Below are 18,429 nucleotides of genomic sequence, written 5' to 3'. Positions count from 1 at the left end.
CTCGCACCGGAAACAAGGTAGAAAGATTTGCTTTAAAACCAGGCGGAAGTGGCATGGAACCAGCTCTGCTAGGGAGCACACCGTACCCATGGTGCCAGCTCTAGGCCGGCTGCCTCTGTGGGATGTGGGAATGGAGACAAACACTGGCATGGCTGCATGTAGCTGCAGGATCAGAGGGCACAGAGAGCCCCAGCCCCATGGCAGGAGCAGGCACAAGGCACAGCTCTGCCTGCTGAGGGGCTCCAGCTCCCTACACTGCTGCTGAGGAAGGGAAAGCAATTTCCTTAAGGGATGCCATCACACAAGCTCCCAGGACAGTTGTGTTTGGGCCTGGCGGCTCTCAGTGGGACAGGGCACATCGCATGCTGGAGAGGTGACAGCTCAGAGTAAAACCCACTCGGGACTTTTTGTGGAGCAGGAAGGAAGCATTGGGGTATCCTTGTTCTGAGCTCCTTGGCCCCAGCCCCGTCTGCCCAGTGGTATCACTGTCCATCACTCTGCTGGCTCAGGGAGCCGCTCTCCATGCGGGCCAGGTAACCATCATAGTTCTCTTCACACCTCCTCACGCAGCGGAGGAAATAGTCCTCATTGGCGATGGCCTCCAGGAGGTCGGTCTGCACCAAGCAAACATCATACAGCTCCGAGGTAGGAGCACACCTGGGGCTGCTGCTGCCTCGCTCTGAAAACACCTGTGGGAGAAAGCAGAGTATGGAAGAAGCACTCATCCCCTGTGGACAACAGTGCCAGGGCTGTGCCCGGCCCAAGTGCAAAGCCTGGCAGCAGTGCATGCATCCCAGTGTGCATCACAGTGCCTCCCTCAGCCAGGTGCTGACAGCTAACTGAGCATCTCCTGCTGAGCGAGCTGATGGCAGCAGGAAAGGGCTCCCATTTTCACTCTAGCGGTAGATTAAGTTTCTCCAGATTTCCCTCCCCTCCCAGACGGCCCCTTTGGATCAGAACCAGCTTGTCACAACGTGTGGCTGGGGCTCCCCTAAGGAAAGGGCCACACCGGGCTGCTGGAAGAAAAACTGTGCTGTGATCAGCCAACCCCAGGAAAACTTCTGCCGCCAGCTCTGCCGTTGCTGCCTCAGCCTGCTGCCAGAACTGGTGCAGCCACACGGCACAGGAAGGGTCAACAGCTTCACCATGCTTTTGCCTAAGGCTGCCTGATAACCTGCTTCCTTCCCAGCACAGCCGTGCAGCACTCTGTCACTGTCACTGACACAGGGGATGGCCCTGCAGAGCTAGTGACACAAAAGAGGAAGATGGTGTCTAAGCGAGCTATCCAGACTACAGAGCGAGGCCAGACAGCAGCACTGAGCCCTGCTGGAAAACTGCTCAGCTGCCATCCAAACCCCTACTGGGTCTGCTGCCAAGATAACTCGATCCCACCTGTCTGATCTGGTGCCAGGGGAACCTTGAGGTTATCTTCACAGCTGTCCCAAGACAAGCTGAGCAGCCCAAATGACCCAGCTGTGCTGGCTACAGATGGTGACAGGCAGAGCTCCTTGATCAGGGAAACAGCCCAGGGCTGAAATGCAGCAAGTGGAGCTGCATGAGTTGTGCTCTGGCTGCTCTAGACATGCAGGAAGCAGCTGCTGCAGAGAAACGTTGGGCTCTCAGCAGAGCCTTCTGCATTCATTCACTTCAATCAGCCCAGGCACAGAGCAAGCCTTTCCTGTAACAGGTCTGCTCTGTGCAGTGACAACTCCTGTCACCAGCTACAAATCTGAGAGTGCTTGTGTAGAAGTGAATATCTTTGCTATGCTCCAGGTGCCCTGCACACCACTGCAGGCTTCTTCGTGTGCTGACTCCTCCTGGATGGAACCCAGCCAGGGCTAAGACTCACCTGTGGAGCTGCAGCTCTTGTTTGATCACTGATAGTTTGTCCAGTTGCTGAGTGCATTTCGGTCTGCATCAGTGTTCCCAGGCTCCACCACAAATGCTGCCCTTTAAATACAGTGCCACAGGACGCTGCAGCCGCACAGTGAGGCTGGCTGGCTGCCGTGCTGGCAGGGAGCAGGGATGACTCACCCCAGTGGAGCACAGGAGCTTGGCAGCATGCACAGGCATTGAACGCCTGCTGTTCTGTGCTGACAGCCAATTCCAGCCTCCCCACCGGCAGCCCCAGTCACCTGGGGACCAGCGACACCAGGACAAAGCCTTGGTCCCTCTCTGCACACTCATGCTGACACAAAGGGAACAGAACATGTCTGCCTAAGCAGGGACACCCCAGCTAGCAGTAGGGGATGTTCGGCCACCTACCTGAGGGTGGACAATGGTGTCTGCATCATCCAGCCGGATGTTGTCGTCAATGAAGATGTGGTGAATGCTGGGATCACGGGGGTCTATCCACAGGGGCTTCCCACCCTGGGAAGAGAATTGATTTCTGGCCCACCTGAAACAAAAGGTGGTGCAATGCATTGTCAGAGAAAGGACAGGGCGATGGCTTGCATGTAAGGGCTGTCGAGTCAGCACCAAATTACTACTAAGAGCCAGGGAAATGGAACAGTAGGCAGAGAGAGTCCTGTCTCTCTTCTTAATATTGCCTCCTATGAAAGAGAAACACTTTGCAGCCAGGAGACAAATTAGAGGGTGTTTAGAAAAAAGCAAGAATTACAGCAGGGGATGGAGATGCAACAGAAAATGCAAGAGTACCATCAGCCTGCCTACAAGCAAAATGGTGAGCACAGAAGTTATTGGAGCCGCAACAATGTAAAGGCATCAAAACTAGGAGCTATCTCAAACCAGGAGAATCACAGAGGAGGATAAAATGCCCAATCTGCTTTCTCAGTGCCCTAGTTCTCACCAGTCAAAGTGGTCTTGGAAGCCTCCAATTCCCTCCAAAGAGCTGAAGTAATCGTACAGCTTTCTTCCATCCTCCCTGGTGGTGAGTCGTTCTGATCCTCGTTTCAGCACAACCTCTTGCTTACTGCAGCGTATTTGGCCAGGAGTGAGGACCACAGGGAGCTGCAGTATTATTGAAAGCAGGAGATGAGAGGTTTCCAAAGCAAGCAGACTGTTTACTGCATTGTAACAGACAACAAACAGCAGGGTGGTAACCTTTCATGACAGTGTGGGAGGACAGCACTAGGGAAAACGAGATGTGAAAGCACTAGGGAAAACGAGATGTGAAACCCACACAACCCAAAAAGCTTTCTGTCTGCTGGGGAATGGAAATAGAGACCATCTAGCTGCACCTTTCCATCCTTTCAGTGCCCAGTTGTTGTCAGCTCACTGAGAAACAATTGAAGTGACTTCTGATGGTTGGACTAGATAATCTTAATGGTCATTTCCAACCTCAGTGATTCTGTGATTCTATGACACTTGCTACTAGTGCTCCTGCCCTGCCTCCTGGTGGGGCCAGCTTTGGGTAAAGGTCCTGTTGTGCTGTAGAGGCTGCTCCATGCCCAGCTCAGCCACCCTGCCCGCAGATCCCCCACCAGCACATGGGGACACACTCACCGCCAGGTCCCGCAGGGCAGGGAACTGGGGGTGCTGCCCAGCCAGGGCCGAGCGCAGGGCCAACAGTGTGCGGGGCAAGTCGGTACCAAAGGTCCTAAAGATAATAGTGAAATCCCTGCCATCCCGGTGCAGGGCATCCAGCAGGCGGAAGAAGGAGGGCAGGATGAAGTGGTAGTGCTTGCCGTGCCCATCCTGCACGGAGAGCTCCTGGTGGGGCTCACCCGGCCACTCCAGCAGCCGCAGGTGCTGCGCGTGGAGGCTGCTGAAGCACTGGCCGGGGCCGGATTCGGTGAAGGCCTGGTCACGGCCATAGCGACAGTAGTAGCTGACGGCTCCGGGGCAGGGGGCTCGCAGCGAGGGGCGGTCACTTATCCACTGCCATTCACCTGCAAGAGAGAAAGCCGCTCACTGGCTGCCCACCGACCCCGCGCAGGCACGGCCCGGATTCCCCGGCTCCGGTCCGGCCCCGGCACCCCGATCCCGGCCCCAGCTCCAGCCCCGACCCCTCAGTCCCGTCCCTGCCCCCTGCCCCCGGCCCCCGGCCCTCAAGCCCGGCGCTCACCGTCAGCCCCCTCCCGGCCCCAGGTGGCGGTGCTGAGGAAGATGTTCAGCGCCTCCCGCGGGCCCAGCCCCGACACCGCGTCCGTCGCCACCACCGTGTTGTTCAGGTCCACGTGCAGCACCAACCGCCGCCGCCCCGCCCGCCCGCTCATGGTCCCGCTGTCGGCACCGGAACCGGCGACACGGAGCCCGTTGCCTGGAAACGGCGCCGCTTCCGCCCTCCGCAGCCGCCCCGGCGGCGCCCCCTGCCGAGCCCTCCCGGGGCCGCGGTTGCCGCGCTCAAGGGTCGGGAGGGGCGTGGCCGATAGAGGGGGGGGCGGGGGCGGCTCGATGTGGTGGGCGTGGCCAAGAAGCCGGAAGCGGAACTGGGCGGTATTTCCGGCGCTCTGCGGGCGGCCATGTTGGAGCGGAGAGTGCGGCGCAGAGGCGGGTGCGGGTCTGGCGGCGGCCGGTAGGTTGGGGCCGGCGGTGCCCGAGTCCCGCGCTCCCGGGCGGGGGCACTGCCGAGCCGCCCCGGCGGGGAGCGCCTTCCGGGTGCTGGAGGCGGAGCCGCAGCTCTGCGGGCCCCGCCCCGGTCTCCGCCCCCTCCGGGTGCCGGGAGCCGGCGCGGGGCCGCACCCGCTGTCTGCACCAATCACCTCCCCGCAGCCCCCCCGGGGAGAGCACCGAGACCCGGCGGGGCTGTCCGCACCGGGTTCCTCCGGTCGGTGGGGCCGAAAGCGCACGGTCCCGGCTCCCGCCAGGCCGAGGGAGGATGTGAGGAAGCGAGGGTCGGGCCCGGGGAAGGGGCATCGTCTCGCTACCGAAGGGAGGCGGCGCCGTGAGCCTGCCCGCCCTATGAACGCTCCCTGGTCGGCCCTGCAGAGCTCCTGGGGCGCAGCCTGGCCTGGTCTTGTCCTACTGACAGTCGCCCCCGGGCTCCTCGAGCCCTCTGGCTTTGCTACTGATCTGCTCCTGGGATAGCAGAGCACCTTGCTTGCAGGGCGGCCACACCAGCAGCTGTGGCCATCGGGCACTTTTGCTAGGACTTGTTCCTGAGTAGGGCACCAGTTGAACAGCCTTGCTTTTGGGTGGGCCTTTGTGCACACTGCAACTTGCACTGCACGAAGCAAGGCTGTGTGTCTGGATGCTGGGATGTTCTGTCCATGTGGCAGTGAACACTGGACCACACACTGCTGTTGGACACCAAAATACCTGCCCAGGTGTCCTGGCTGCCCCTGGGCTCTGTGCAGCCTGAAATTCTCAGTGGAAGATTATGAATTTTGCAGCCTACTAAGAGTGTGTTGTTAGTTGTGCTTCTCTGCTGGCTTCTCACTCTCTACCACATCAGGATTAAGCTCTCTGTGCTTGCTGGCTTCACAGTGCCCGCTGCTGCTCGATCATTATGGAGATGGCAAACCTGGCTGCTGGGCACGGGCACCAGCCTCAGTCCTGTCCAAGCGCTTCCCTCCTCACCCGTGGGAGGTACCCTGGGTGTTGCAAAGCGACTGCATGATCCTCCTTCAAATCCCTCTTCTGCTGTGACGTCTGCAGAACACTTGACATGGATTAGTCTGTCATGTGGCAGCTCTTAGCCCCTCGCTGACCTGTGCTTCCCCTCTGTCTACTTTTGGCTGATATTAAACTGTGGGCTTGTGTATTTTCCCTGTCTGGAGGAGCTGCCCAGCCCTGCGGTGCAGCTGCACTTTGGGAGGATTCCAGGCTATGAGCAGTTCCTCTCTCTGCCGCCTCAAGTGCTCATTTTTCCAGCTCTCTTATCTGCATACTGCCCACTCCTCTGGTGCCTGCCACACCTTCAGCATGTCCCTGAAAAGGTTGTTCTTTTGATTCCTCTTCGCTATTTAGAGAACGGTGCTACAGATTTTTGCTTCCAGCTGAGGTGTTGGCTGGGCAGCCAAATCAGCGTGAGAGTTTGAGTTCTCCCAGTTGCACCACGAAATCCCACCCTGCTCTTTGGTATCTTTTTGTTTTTGTTTTGTGAGCCAAAATTGGTGCTCTTGTTGCAGCTGCTTTGTGCCACTGAGTGAGATCTGAGTGTTGTACTTCTAACCATTGTGCACATGGCCTGCTGATGCCCATTTCCTGCCTGCCACTCCACTTGAACTTCTCACTTCCTCACTTGGCAGCGAACGTCCTTGGATCGACAGCAGTTTGCTGGAACAGCAAGTTGTAGACTGTGGCTGAAACATGGGGACAGCAAGGAGTGGCGTTGTGTTGCCCTGATGTTCAGCATCACTGGAGCATGGCTGAAATAGCCTCCAGTTCTGCTGTCAGTGTTTCAGAAGGATGCTGCAGATTTGGAAAGGACTTGGAATCCTTTTTTGAGCAGAATCAATTCAAAGCTGAAAAAATTGAATGTGACACAGGAGTAGAATTGAGCTGCTTGAGCTGCTTAGTTCATCAGTGAGAGTGCTGACATGGTGTGATCATGTTGTCCTCAGTATGTGCACAGGGAAAGGCTTAAAGGAAATGTTGCTTTGCAGAGGCAAAATGAGATCTGGGTTCCAGATGCTGGGGCCTATCAAACTCAAACCGGAACAAAGCTGTGGATGTCACTAAGTTAACGACTGGAACTGTTCATCCTGGGATGGGTTGGATGGGATTGTCTGAAATCTTTGTTTAGGTCTGAGTGTATTTCTGTGAGATATGTTTTAGTTTTGCTGCAGAGATAAATCAGTGATGGAGTGTTTGTTTTTTGCTGCTAGCTGGAGTTGTGCACAGATTCCAACCTGATGCCTGTGAGTAGCAAAAGTCTAGGCTTAATGGTTTCAGGTCCCCGCTTAAAAATGTGAGATGATTTCAGTTGCTGTAAGCTAACTATCTTCTCTCTCCCTTTGAGGTGCCTAGGGTTGTTTTTCCAGTAATTTTGAAGCACCCGATTGCCTAATGCCATGAATATTGCAGTGAACAATGTGGAAGAAAAAGCTGTCCATTCCTGGTCGAGAATTTACTCTGCAGGACAAAAAGTGCTGGAGGAAGCCCTCCGAGTCTTCAATCCCATGTCGAAGGACCTTTCAGACACAGAAACCCAGCTGGTGGCCTTCATTCAGGGCCTCAAGGAAGAGGGTTTCCAGCCCACAATTCTGAGGAGCAAAGATGTGTATGGGTACAGCTCGTGCACAGCAGACACACCTAGCCAGGCAAAAGGGAGCACGCCGCACAGCTGTGCTGCTGCCACCACCTCCAGCCCCCCTAAGACTCCAGCTAGAAGCACTGCAGCCATGGCGAGGGCATCTGCTTCCCCCACCAGCATTTCTGTGAACTCTTCGAGAGTCTCTCCGCCAGTCTCTAAAGGTGATTCCACAAATCTGCTGCTGAACTCCTTTAAGCAGACCAGGTCGGGGAAGTCCAAGGCCCCAGCAGTGGGCTTTCCTGCAAGCATGTATCCTGATGTGTATCCGGCAGTGAGGCTCTCTGTGGTTCTGGAAGCTCTGGTGCCACTGAAAACCCCCACATCCTGTTTGAAATCCAAGTACGGACGTGGGCCTCTTGGGGTATCACCCTCGGACCTTAAACTCCTTAAGGTTTCAAGCCAGACAAGGCAATTTTCTTCAAGCAAGACCACTAAAATAAGAGAAGGCAAGCGATGTAAGCGTGTGGGAAAGAAAGCACCGGATTCTGCCACCCTCGCTTTAAATCTTCTGAAAGGACTAAAGGGTGGAGTGCTGCAGGAGAGCAATGCTTGCAAAGCCTCAGGAGTCCTGAACGGAAGAATTGCAGGCAGCTCCTCCCAAGGCTGCACCACAGCACCGCAGTCCAAGGCCTTGAAAATCAAAGCTAAGGAAGCTCCGGTGGGGAAAGCGGAGTGGAAAGATAGCAGCACTTACCAGGAGACTGTTGGGAAGAAGAGGAAAAGAGTTGCAGAGGCGAGAGATGCGCCGCAGAGAAAAAAATCAAAATCCATTCCTGTCCAAAATAAGACTCGACGAGCTCGGAGCACTTTGAACCTGCTGAAATTTTGGGCCATCAAGGTGGGCAACTCTTCTTCCGACGATGAAGTGAGAAGAAGAGCACAGAAGATTCTTAGAGTCAACCTGTCCCCTGTGATCCGAATTCAGCCCTTGTCCCACTCTCACAGCGTCCCCTGAGTTTCTTCACTTGGTCACTTTTTGTAAGTAAATATGATCCTGGCACCGGAGCGTGGTGAAGTTTGAGAGCAACTTTGGATTTCTGGTGTCTGGTGACTGTACATCGACTAACCTGCAGACGGAGCAGCCTGCTCTTGTGCTGCTTCTGGCTGTCCACCACCACCACTGTGCAGAACTGGCTGCACGAGTACAGAACCATGTTTAGGAATACGGGATGGTGCCTTTGGCCCACCGTGAGCCGAGCAGGTCAGAGCGCCCGCCTTCTCTGGTCTCTCTTCTAAATGTGGCAGGCTGTGCTCTCACTGCAGGGTCAGAACACATGACTTTCTCATGACATGGATGCACTGTGATATTGCTCTTTTTCAAGCTGTACATTTACTGGTTTTATTTTGATCAAATTTTATAACTTTATATATCCATATATGTGCATATAGCCCAGGAACTGTGGGAAGATGCACTTCCTCCATCCCTCTGGGATTGGGTTCGATAGCTTTTGTTCCCCCTTCCCGTCAGCCAGTCTTTTGTTGAAGGTGCTGGGATTTCGTTGTGTTTCAGTGTTGTGGCAGTCTGATCTGGGTGCTCTTGGAACAGCTCAGAAGCAGGCAGAATTATAACCACTTGAAAATGCCAAGCAGTCTGGAGAATTACCAGCTGGTAGTTGGTACTATCATGCCTTTTTTATCCTCGAGATCATACTTTTGGTATTACCTCTGCCTGAAAGTGGGGGAGTGCTACTGCGCTGTTGCTTGCAATTTTGCTGGATGTTTCTGGGTGCTTCCTCTATTAATTGTAACAGGAGCTCTGAACTCATCTAGGGGGTTTGCCTCCAAAGAGCAATCCTACTGGAGCCCAGTGTTGTTCCCCCCTCTCGTACGCCTGTTGCAAAGGTAGAAAATGAGCCGTGACTGTTACAGCCTTAGGGCTGGAGTTGCTGATCAGCGTTGCTTGAAGTGCCCTGCCCATGATGTAGCTGCTGTTGCTGGACACGTCAGGAGCAGTTTCTAGATGTTGGTGGAGAAGATGCCCGCTGAGTCTGAATGTATTAGATAAAGCTCACCTGTCTCAGAGTTCAGTGGCATCTGTGAGCCTGAATCACTGAAGAGATGGATTATTGAAAGGTATATACCAGCACTTACGTGTGGAGAGTTTGTGGGGATGTCTGTCAGTTTGTGGGGATGAAGCAATAGGAGGGGAGAATCACTGCATAATGATGGATAGCAGCTTTGCCAACCTCTGGGATTTTGGGAGAAGGTATGAGGCAGGCGTGACAGCTCAGCAGAGGCTCTGCTGGTCCCCAGGAGCACCACGTGCCACTGCAGCGGGCTGTGCTGCTGCCTGTGCCAGGGCAGGCTCGGGTCGAAGCTGAGTGAGCAGCACACAGCAGCTGTAGGGACGGCACACGGGCATGTACACATGGCTGTGATGGGATGTCAGTGGGGTATGGCAGTCTGGCAGCCTGGGGAGAGCGAGTAGTGCCTGGCTGTTTGCCGTGCTGCGTTCAGGTCTCTGCAGCAGCGGGCTGGTAATCCACTCATTCTCTCACCGGCTCAAAATACTGATTGTCTGACCTAGTAATCTCTGGGGACATTGGGGGAAGGGATGAGCTCTCCAGGGAAGCCACAGCTTCTTACGTGTCAGCTCTTCTCTAGCACCAGTCTGGATTTCAGTGCTTAATAAAAGGGGTTGGTGTCTGATCGCCAGCTCAGAGAGCAAAACTGAGGTGGGGAGAGGAGAAAGGAGTTTCACTAGGGAGTGAGAGGGCAGAGGAGCTGGTGTTCTGGGGCACAGCTCGGGCTCAGCTCTCACCCTCGGGAGATAATGGCTGGCCCTGCATCACACGCTCTGCTTCTGGGCAGTTTGACTGTGTGCAGCTGACCTGCTGTCAGACGTCATAACTTGCAGTGTTCAGGACTGACCTGTGAATGCCGCTGGTTGGCTGCAGAGCAGGAGGAATGTTTTCTTCTGTGTTTTAAAATGCCCTGGCAGAGAATCCCCTTTCCTGACATGTTCTGGATGAACAAGAACCCTCCATCACTGCTAACTGGCCAGAAATTACTTTGTCCCTTTTGTTCCCACCCCTTCAGACCTTTCTCATTCCCACGCTCTCAAATGCCAGGTCTCAAAGTCCTGTGCTGGAGTTTCTCTTTCTGGCAGTGTCCCAGGGAGGGCTCTGTGGTATCGCTGCTCTCGTGGCTCCTCCATTCCCAGCCCCATATAAGGGCACCAAGAGCTGTCCTGGAGCTTCTTTGTGCAGCACGAGACCTCCCAGCAGTGTGCCTGGGTTCCACTGGGAAAAGCAGTTGCTCATCCACAGGGCTGAATTTAGGGTGACATTGTTTTTCCTCCAGTGTGAGCAGGAAGCTGAGCACCTGAAGCCAGCTGTCTGTTGCATCCCTCACTTTCCTTCTGTTTCTTTGCTACACTGCTCTCTGCTTCCCTGCTTTTCTGTCACCTCTTATTTCATGCTTTGAGTCTGTGCCAGCTGAGGACTTGCCTTGTGCTGCGTTGCACATTGTGCAGAGCACAGTGCCTCAGCTCCACCTTTCCAGGCACTGTGCTGGATAGAGATGTTATCTTGCCCAGCATCCTTCCCCGGCCACCAGTGCAAGCTCTGCTCTGCTAGAAATGCTTTGTGCTAGGGCTGCATCACAGAATCCTGCAGGAACGGGAGCACCCTGTAATGCTGTGCTCAGGGACCTGCAGGTGGTCAGTCCTGCCTCTGTCAGCATTTCTGTGGCACAGAGCAGCAGGCCTTGAGCTTGCAGGGCCGTGCTGGAGCTCTCAGGCTTGCTTTGCGTTTGCTGAATTCACATTGTTAACACCGGGTCTCTGCCATCCTGACGTCTCCTTTTCCCCATCACAGATGAGTTTGGAACCTGGCTGGAAGAATGGCAGCTCATTTTTCATGGAGGGGCTTTGTGGCCTCTGGTGCCAGTGTCAGCCAGTGCAGCCTCGCTGTGACGCCCTGGCAGAGGCGGCGTTGCCTGCAGGCTCTCCACAGCCCGTCTGTGCTTGGTTCTGCCATCCTTTGTCTCACGCTGTTCTCACGGCTGCCTGGAGCTCCGGGAAGGTCAGGGGATATCAAACCCCTTGGCCCTACCAGAGATCTCCTGAGGTCACTTCCACCCTGTTTGTTCAGTGACAGTGTTGGATCGTATGCCTTCCAGGGACTTGCAGCAGCGCTGGCCGCGCAGCGTGTGGAAAACACGTTGCCTGCAGTGTCCTGGTCTCTCCTGACATGCTGTATGCAGGTTGCTCAGACCTGCTTCTGTATTAGTCTCTTTGAATTCATCCAAGTGCCTAACCTGGCCTGTGCTGTTCCTGGGCACCATGACAGCCAAGGGCTGTGGAGACTCTCTAAGGAATGCTTTTACTGTGTGGATTTCTGCCACTGTCACTTCTAGTAACAATTCAGGCAGCGGTCAAAGGGCTGTTCTTCAGACTGAGTTTGTGGAAATCATTTTTCTTTTATTCGGCTGCCAAGAAGCAAGAGTTTATGCTTCGCTTCCACCAGACGAGGTCTGTGAGCTTCCTGCATGCTTCAGATGTCTGTCAGTGAGGTCCTTGGGGAGAGCGGCTTGTACAGCAGGGAGCACACATCAGACACCAGGCTGAAATCACGGTGTTAATTGGTAGAAATGTTTTAAAGCTCATGTGCGCTGTGATCAGATTTCACCTTCTGCTGCTGCTTTCAACTGGAGAAGTTTCTCCTTGGCCTTTTTCCTGCAAGCCATGTAGCGTGGCACTGCTGCTTCCAAACTGTTTGCTTTCCCCCCAAGTGCCAGCTGCAGTAGTGTCCTTGTACAGAATTTTGTAAGCACTTTTCTGTGAGATAAGGGATTATTATTATTACAGAACTCCTGTTTTGTAGCCCACTGGTGGTGTTTTAGCATGGAGAGCTGCGCTTGGGAGTCCTTAGAGCTGCACTGGGTTGGATGGGGATGTCCCTTTGCCTTGTCAGCTGTGCAGGCTGGGACCATCTGAGGACAGAGCTCCTGGGCTGTGTGTGCGGCAGTGCTGATGGCTGTCAGCCATGGCTGAGCATCTGTGGATGTGACGGTCTTGCGCTGTGCTGCCTGCAGCGCAGTAGTGCTGAGGTTGGACCCCTCAACTTGCCTGGGAAGGCAGAGGATCCCTTAGGCAGAAGCAGAAGCTGGGATTTGGGGAAAACGAAGATCCAGCAGTGCCTGGCCAGCCAGCTTCTGCTGCCAGAAGAGATCTTCAGGGCAAGGGAGCCGCGCGTGCAGTGTCCCCAAAGCAGAGCTTCCACTTACCAGCCAGTAGCATGATGCTGGGCACAGGAGCTGCGGTTCTGCAGGACCTTGTGGGGGTGAAACCAGCACTCATCCTTGTCCTCCATGAGCTGCTGAGCTGTGGGGCCACAAAGAAGGCACAAGTTCCCCTGGTGCCTATTGCCTGCTGCCCTCTGGAAGAACTGGGGGGGAGAGTGAGCATCTGAAATGACTTCCCCCCGTGGGGATGATTAGGCCTTGCCCCCAGGGAGTCCCTTAAAGGCCTTATTATCCTCTGGGACTCTCTCCTTGTCTTAATTAGCCCTTCTGGTTCCTGTTGCTAACGGCAGTTTGGTGATTCCCACAGACAGTGAGGCACGTGGTGCTGCTGTAAAAGTGGGTGCTGCAGAGCTACTGCCAAAACCTGTCATTCCCAGGGCACAGCCTGCAAAGCAGGGCGTTGGGAGTGTGCCCCCATCCCCATCAAGGCCTGGGACGGGATGAAGTCAGGGAAGACACTCTGTGTGGTGTGTAGTGACATTCCCTCCTTGCGGTTCCCAGTGCAGCATTGCTGGGAAACATTGCTCCTGGAGCAGGGCACGGCAGGGATGCGGGGGTCTGTCTCAGCACAGCCTGGCTGCAGCAGCTCCTTCTCCAGCCATCACCTCTGAGAGAACCACCTCCACAGCTCAGCATGACCACCCTGCCCTGGCCAGGACTGGTGCCACCAGCGCAGCCACCAACGGTCCCCAACATTTGGGAACCCCAAGTGACACTGGGAGCAGCGATGTGCCGTGCCCAGGCTGCTGGTGCCGCTGCCTCGTCCCCATGGCTGGGCACACAACAAACTTTTGTATGGTGAATTCACAACAACCGACCATCTTGTTCTCGAGTGAACCTTATACTGTTTCATTTGTTTGTGTAGAATGTTTCTGAAGGTATATTTAATGTTTAATATGAGGCTGGGCTGTTCCACACTCAGTGTTGTATATTTTGGAATGGCATTGTTTAGTGAAAAGACAGCGTTAGTATTATTCCACTCTTAGGAGGGAACAGGACAAAAAACAGACTGTCTTTTTTCTTAAATGAAATGAACTTTTGTTATGAAGTCCTAGCAGTTGTCCAGCCCTTCAGTAAATGGTGCTCAGAACCACTCAGCGTGTCCGGCTCTTCTTTAGTCCCTGCCAGACAGTGCTGCAGCTCCGAGCCCGTGGGGATGCTGCAGGGGGACTGTGCTGTGCCTGCAGTGTGCCACCGCTGCTCTGTTCCACTCAGGCACACCCGTGCACCCCAGTGAGCTGTGGGGTCGCCCAGCTGCTACGAAGGAATGCCTGGCTCAGGATGGGAGATGCTCCAGACGAGCAGCACTGGTGCCATGCTGGTACAACTGGCACCAATCTGCATTCCAGGTTAGTTCCCGGGTCGGCGCTGTGCTGTTGGCGCTCCGCCAGGCCCCGCTTGCCTGCCCCCCTCCCTCTTCCCTCGGGATCCCTTTCTGCTGGCTAATTCAACAGCAATGCCATTGTTTGCTGCTGTGTGATCTGGCTCCGTTTGTCCTGCCGGGCCATCGGTGCACTGACCTGGCACTAACAGTGGTGGGACTGCGGCCCCAGCCGAGCGCCTGCTCCTCCCGGTGCACCAGGAACAGCTGGGAACTGCCCCAGAGCGGCGAGCTGCAGCACCCTGGTGAGTCAGCCCCTGTGGCATGCAGGGTGCCCGAGCAAAGTCCTCAGGCAGGAAAGAGGTTAAGCAGCTCTGCTTGCTGAGGATGTTCAGGGAAGCGTCAGCCGCCCGCTGGGCGCACTGAAGTTGGTCCAGCAGGGCTGGCCAGGCGTGGGAGGCTGCTCAGCACACCAGCTGCGTGCTGCGGGAGTGGAGCTGAGCTCACTGCCCCCACCTGTGTCATCCGCCAGGCTCAAGCTGCTCTGGGTGGGAAGCCAGCAGCCTTTGGGAGGCAGGGGATGTGGCCTTAGGAGCACTGCTGGCTGCTCAGATCCTCAGAAGGATCTGAGGATTCCTCCCTCTTGCTTTTCCAAGGCCGGAGATCCTATTACAGCCACCTTTATCGGGCCACTGGCGATCTCCCCAGAGCAAATAAGATGTGCTTGGCAAGATCCTGTCAGACTTGCTGGCCCGTGCTAGTGGCTCTTTATCAGCTCATCTCCTCCCAGCTCTCCCATTACCTCACCAGAGCCAAGGTCGGTGCCCGGTCACTGCCGTGGGAGCCTTGCTGAGCATGGCCCTTCCCTTCCTCTGGGCTTCCCCTGCACAGTGTCCGGCCACTGAGCTGCACATCCACCCTGCTCTGAGCCCTGGCATCCCTCGCCCAGGGGATGAGCAGCACTGGGACACGCTGAGTGCTGCCGGGCCCTGGGGGCTGCGTTACCTTCCTGCCTCCCTGCTCCGCGGCATGCAGCCAGAGCACGGCCTTGGTGCAAGCACGCGGGTCCTCTTCCTTCCTTCAGCCTTGGCTAATAAAAGGCACCATGTGACAGTGAGGACTTTGTTGGGCTCCAGCATTCTCGGGGATCCCAGGCAGCGCCGGCGGGCACGGGGTAAGTGAGGCCTCTTAGGGCACGGCAGCACCTGCGGAGCAGGGTTTGTGGTGCAGGGAGGCGTGGGGAAGCGTGCCGCCCCAGGGCGCGCATTGTGCTCCTGGAGACGCGCCCTGTGTAGGCATGGGGTGCCCACGGGCCGCACGGCGACTCGCAGCCATGGCGTGTGCTGACGGTGCCACGCGACCGGCCATGGCTGTGCCGTGCGGGGCAACCACCACCTGGCACCCGGCCTGCGCCTCACCTTGCTGCACCTCGACGCAGGCAGGGCCCTCCCTCCCTGGCACAGTGCACGGAGGAGGAGACAACCATTAGCCGCCCTCCTCCAGGAACAAGCGGCCGAGCGCAGCGGGGCCGTGCCGGCTCAGCTCGTGGCCCCCAGAGGGCACGGCCACCTGCCCGGCCCGCCGGCCCCACGTGCACAGGTAGGAGCGGCTGCAGGGCCCCAGGGCGCGGCGTGGCCTTACGGCTGGGCACGGGCAGCCAGCACGGCACAGTATGTGAGGAACGGGGCCGGGGTCCTCGTGAGGAGGGGCTGCATCCTCCCACGGCCACCGGGTGCTCCCCAGGGTGGGTGCGGGTCGGACTTTGCCCGGCGAGCCCCGTGTGTGCCTGGAGGGCCGCGTGCCTGCCGACACCCAGCACGGCCCCAGTGCTGAGCCCGGGCGGTGCCGCGCGGCATCCCCAGGCAGGGAGGTCATGGGGCCTTGGCTTGGCCCCATGGAAGATGAGCCGGCAGCCTCTCGAGGCGTCTTTGTTGGCACCGGGGCGTGCCTGGGCTGCCGACGCCTGGCTGGGCCGCACTGCCAGGCCTGGCCCCACAGCCCCACGGGCGGGCGGCGAGGGCCTCCAGGCAGAAGGAATCGGCAGTGACATTCCCGTAGCCTGGAGACCGCCGTCCCATTCAGTGGGCAGCGCATTTGAATAAGAATCGTGTGTGTCTGTGTGTGTGCGGGGGGGCCGGACGGCTGCCCGCTTTCCCATCGCCTCCCGTCGCCCCGCTCAGTTCTGCACGCCTGGACTGGGGCGGTGGGCCCTCACCTCCGGCCTCACACATCGCTGCACTACCCAGGTACTGCCGGGCCGGGGTCAGGGCTAGGGAAGCGCTCGGTGTTGCCTCTCCAGCCCATTGGCACTGCGCTGAGCGGGACCGGCGCCGGGCAGAGCGCGGGTGTCCGGCTGGGATGGGCCTGTGGCGTCCTCCAGCCCCGGGCGGCTGCATGCGGGGACAGGAAGGCTGTGCTGGGGCGGCGTGGAGTCAGGCTTTGATCCGGTGATTGCAAGGTTGGAAGGAGGCGGTGACGGCTGAGAAGAGAGCGCAACAGGAGCCTAAATTTAACAGCAGGACCCCGGCCAGCTGCAGGACGTCCTTGCCTGGCCTGCTCCAGCCCTGCTGACTCTTGTCCCCAGGTGTCCTGGTCCAGTGCTTGGACCCAATGGACACTAGTACCAGTGCTGGACACGGAGGCAGGGATGGGTGCTCTCTGACTGCAGGATGGGGTGTGGGGATGCAGCCATGGGGCTGGGGACATGGTTGAGAGACGGGTGATGCGTGTGTGGGGCTGCGAGAGGCCCAGGCAGTGCTGCCCCATGCTGCAGCCCCATCTCTGTGCCCCACAGGTAGGGCCCGTGGCTGCCCATGGATGTCCTGGTCCTCGCTCTCCTCCTGGGTAAGTGCTGCTCCCACAGTTCCCGGGGCTGCAGTGGCCCCAGGACCACTGCCCTGTGCAGGAGCTGTGGGTCGCAGGGCCATATTAATGCGGTGAGGGCCTAGGTACTGCAAATCCCAGCGAGGAATCTGGGCTGCATTGAGCCCTGCAGGATTAGCAAGCACCTGACCTGGCTCCCAGCTCCCCCTGGCACCACTCTGTGAGCCGAGTGCTTGCAACACCCACACTCTCCCCCTCCCCATCCCTTCCTGCCAGCAGCCCGCAGCCCAGCGTCCCACTTGCTGGTGCTGCCCTCCCGGCCCTCACCCTTCCCCCCGGTCATGAGGCCACAGCCACACTGCCAGCATCTTTCCGGGTCACGGAGCTTTGTGCTGCATCAGTGGGTCAGGATGTGGGGATGGGGCAGGATGGGGGTAGGGTAGCACAGGGCTATGGGCTGTGGGTTTGTGGCACAGCCCTCCCAACCCCTGCGCTCTGTGCAGCAGGGGTGCCAGCAGCAGGGGGCTGGGAGGAGCCAGATCCATCCCAGGGCTGTGCCCGTGGCAGCTGCTACCCGGCCACCGGCAACCTGCTGGTGGGGAGAGCTCGGCAGCTCAGTGCCTCGTCCACCTGCGGGCTGCAGGGGCCCCAGGAGTACTGCATCGTCAGCCATCTCCAGGTGAGCCTATGGCACAGCACAGCACAGCATGGCGAAGTGTGCCGGTGCAGCCCCAGAGCGATTGATGCTCCCCGTGCAGGACTCTGAGAAATGCTTCACCTGTGATTCACGAAACCCGGCCCTGCGTGAGAGCCACCGCATCGAGAACGTCATCTACCTGCACGGCCCCCACAGCGAGAGGAGCTGGTGGCAGTCGGAGAATGGTGAGAGCATGGCCACACCATGCGTGTGTCCCCACGTGGGCTGCGTGCCTCAGCCAAGACCATCCGTCCCTGCAGGTGTGGAGCACGTCAGCATCCAGCTGGACCTGGAAGGCGAGTTCCACTTCACACACCTCATCATGAAGTTCAAGGTGGGTGCACGGGGCACAGTGGGATGGTCCCCATGACCCGCCGGTCCCTATCCCAGCGTGTGCCCCCATCTGACTGTGTGCCCTGCAGACCTTCCGTCCCGCAGCCATGCTGGTGGAGCGCTCGGCTGACTTTGGCCGCAGCTGGAAGACGTACCGCTACTTCGCCTACAACTGCTCCAAGCTCTTCCCCAGCATCCCCACACATCCCTCAGGGCACATAGGCGAGGTGCTGTGTGAGCAGCGCTACTCTGAGATTGAGCCCTCCAGCCACGGCGAGGTGCGTACGGCTGGGTGGTGTGGGGAGATGGGGCTGGGGAATGCGCTGACATGCTACATCCCACCTCCAGGTCATCTTCAAGGTGCTGGATCCCTCCATCCCAGTGGTGGACCCATACAGTCCCAGCATCCAGGGTGAGTGTCCATAGGGACGGGATGCGGTGCTCTGGGGCAGCGCAGTGAGCACTGACGATGCCACCTGTGCTACCCAGAGCTGCTGCGTGTCACCAACCTGCGTGTGAACCTCACCAAGCTGCACACGCTGGGGGACAACCTGCTGGACTCACGGCAGGAAGTGCTGCACAAATACTACTATGCTGTGGATGAGCTGGTGATGCGTGGGAGCTGCTTCTGCCACGGCCACGCTGCTGAGTGTGCCCCTGCACCTGGTGCTCCGCCATCTGTCCCTGGCATGGTGAGATGCAGCGCGGAACGGCATGGTGCAGGGTGACCGCCTGGGCTGATCCAGATGCTCTCCCCCAGATCCACGGGCGCTGTGTCTGCAAGCACCACACGCAGGGGCTGAACTGTGAGCGCTGCGAGGACTTCTACCATGAGCTGCCCTGGCGCCC

The 18,429-nt window shown here is 57.7% G+C and overlaps 3 protein-coding genes across 6 annotated transcripts in view; 2 read left to right on the top strand and 1 right to left on the bottom strand.

Moving 5' to 3' along the window:
* Positions 1-18: 18 nt before the first annotated feature.
* On the bottom strand, positions 19-5,035 carry LOC122185049. The gene is made up of 6 exons (XM_042880526.1): positions 5,020-5,035; positions 4,028-4,825; positions 3,466-3,851; positions 2,810-2,970; positions 2,266-2,398; positions 19-689 (listed from the first exon to the last, which is right to left on the bottom strand). The coding sequence occupies exons 1-6, from the start codon at positions 5,033-5,035 to the stop codon at positions 483-485; spliced, it is 1,701 nt and encodes a 566-aa protein (XP_042736460.1). The 3' UTR covers positions 19-482.
* On the top strand, positions 4,401-13,499 carry CCDC71 (coiled-coil domain containing 71). Of its 2 annotated transcripts, none has more exons than XM_042880117.1 (2): positions 4,401-4,477; positions 6,866-13,499. In XM_042880117.1, the coding sequence occupies exon 2, from the start codon at positions 6,918-6,920 to the stop codon at positions 8,112-8,114; it is 1,197 nt and encodes a 398-aa protein (XP_042736051.1). In that variant the 5' UTR covers positions 4,401-4,477; positions 6,866-6,917; the 3' UTR covers positions 8,115-13,499. The 2 variants fall into 2 exon arrangements, with proteins under 2 accessions (XP_042736051.1, XP_042736052.1); XM_042880118.1 differs by lacking the exon at positions 4,401-4,477 and adding an exon at positions 4,639-6,764.
* Positions 13,500-15,308: 1,809 nt separating this feature from the next.
* LAMB2 (laminin subunit beta 2) overlaps positions 15,309-18,429 on the top strand; it is a 9,744-nt gene continuing 6,623 nt past the window's right edge. For 2 of the 3 annotated variants that reach the window (XM_042880116.1, XM_042880113.1), the window contains exons 1-8: positions 16,526-16,571; positions 17,054-17,229; positions 17,309-17,432; positions 17,508-17,581; positions 17,670-17,858; positions 17,929-17,992; positions 18,070-18,272; positions 18,341-18,429. The exon at positions 18,341-18,429 is cut by the window's right edge and continues 119 nt beyond it. In XM_042880116.1, coding sequence (XP_042736050.1) covers positions 16,541-16,571; positions 17,054-17,229; positions 17,309-17,432; positions 17,508-17,581; positions 17,670-17,858; positions 17,929-17,992; positions 18,070-18,272; positions 18,341-18,429 — 950 coding nt within the window. In that variant the 5' untranslated portion in view covers positions 16,526-16,540. Of the gene's footprint in view, positions 15,327-16,521; positions 16,572-17,053; positions 17,230-17,308; positions 17,433-17,507; positions 17,582-17,669; positions 17,859-17,928; positions 17,993-18,069; positions 18,273-18,340 lie in introns of those variants that run through there. The other variant, XM_042880115.1, reaches the window with a different exon arrangement.

Source organism: Lagopus leucura, unplaced genomic scaffold (genome assembly GCF_019238085.1).
Source record: "Lagopus leucura isolate 7727_CA_CO unplaced genomic scaffold, USGS_WTPT01 Super-Scaffold_100026, whole genome shotgun sequence".
Lineage (NCBI taxonomy): Eukaryota > Metazoa > Chordata > Aves > Galliformes > Phasianidae > Lagopus > Lagopus leucura.
Note: the sequence above shows the minus strand (reverse complement) of the source record. Positions and strands in the feature narration are given on the sequence as shown.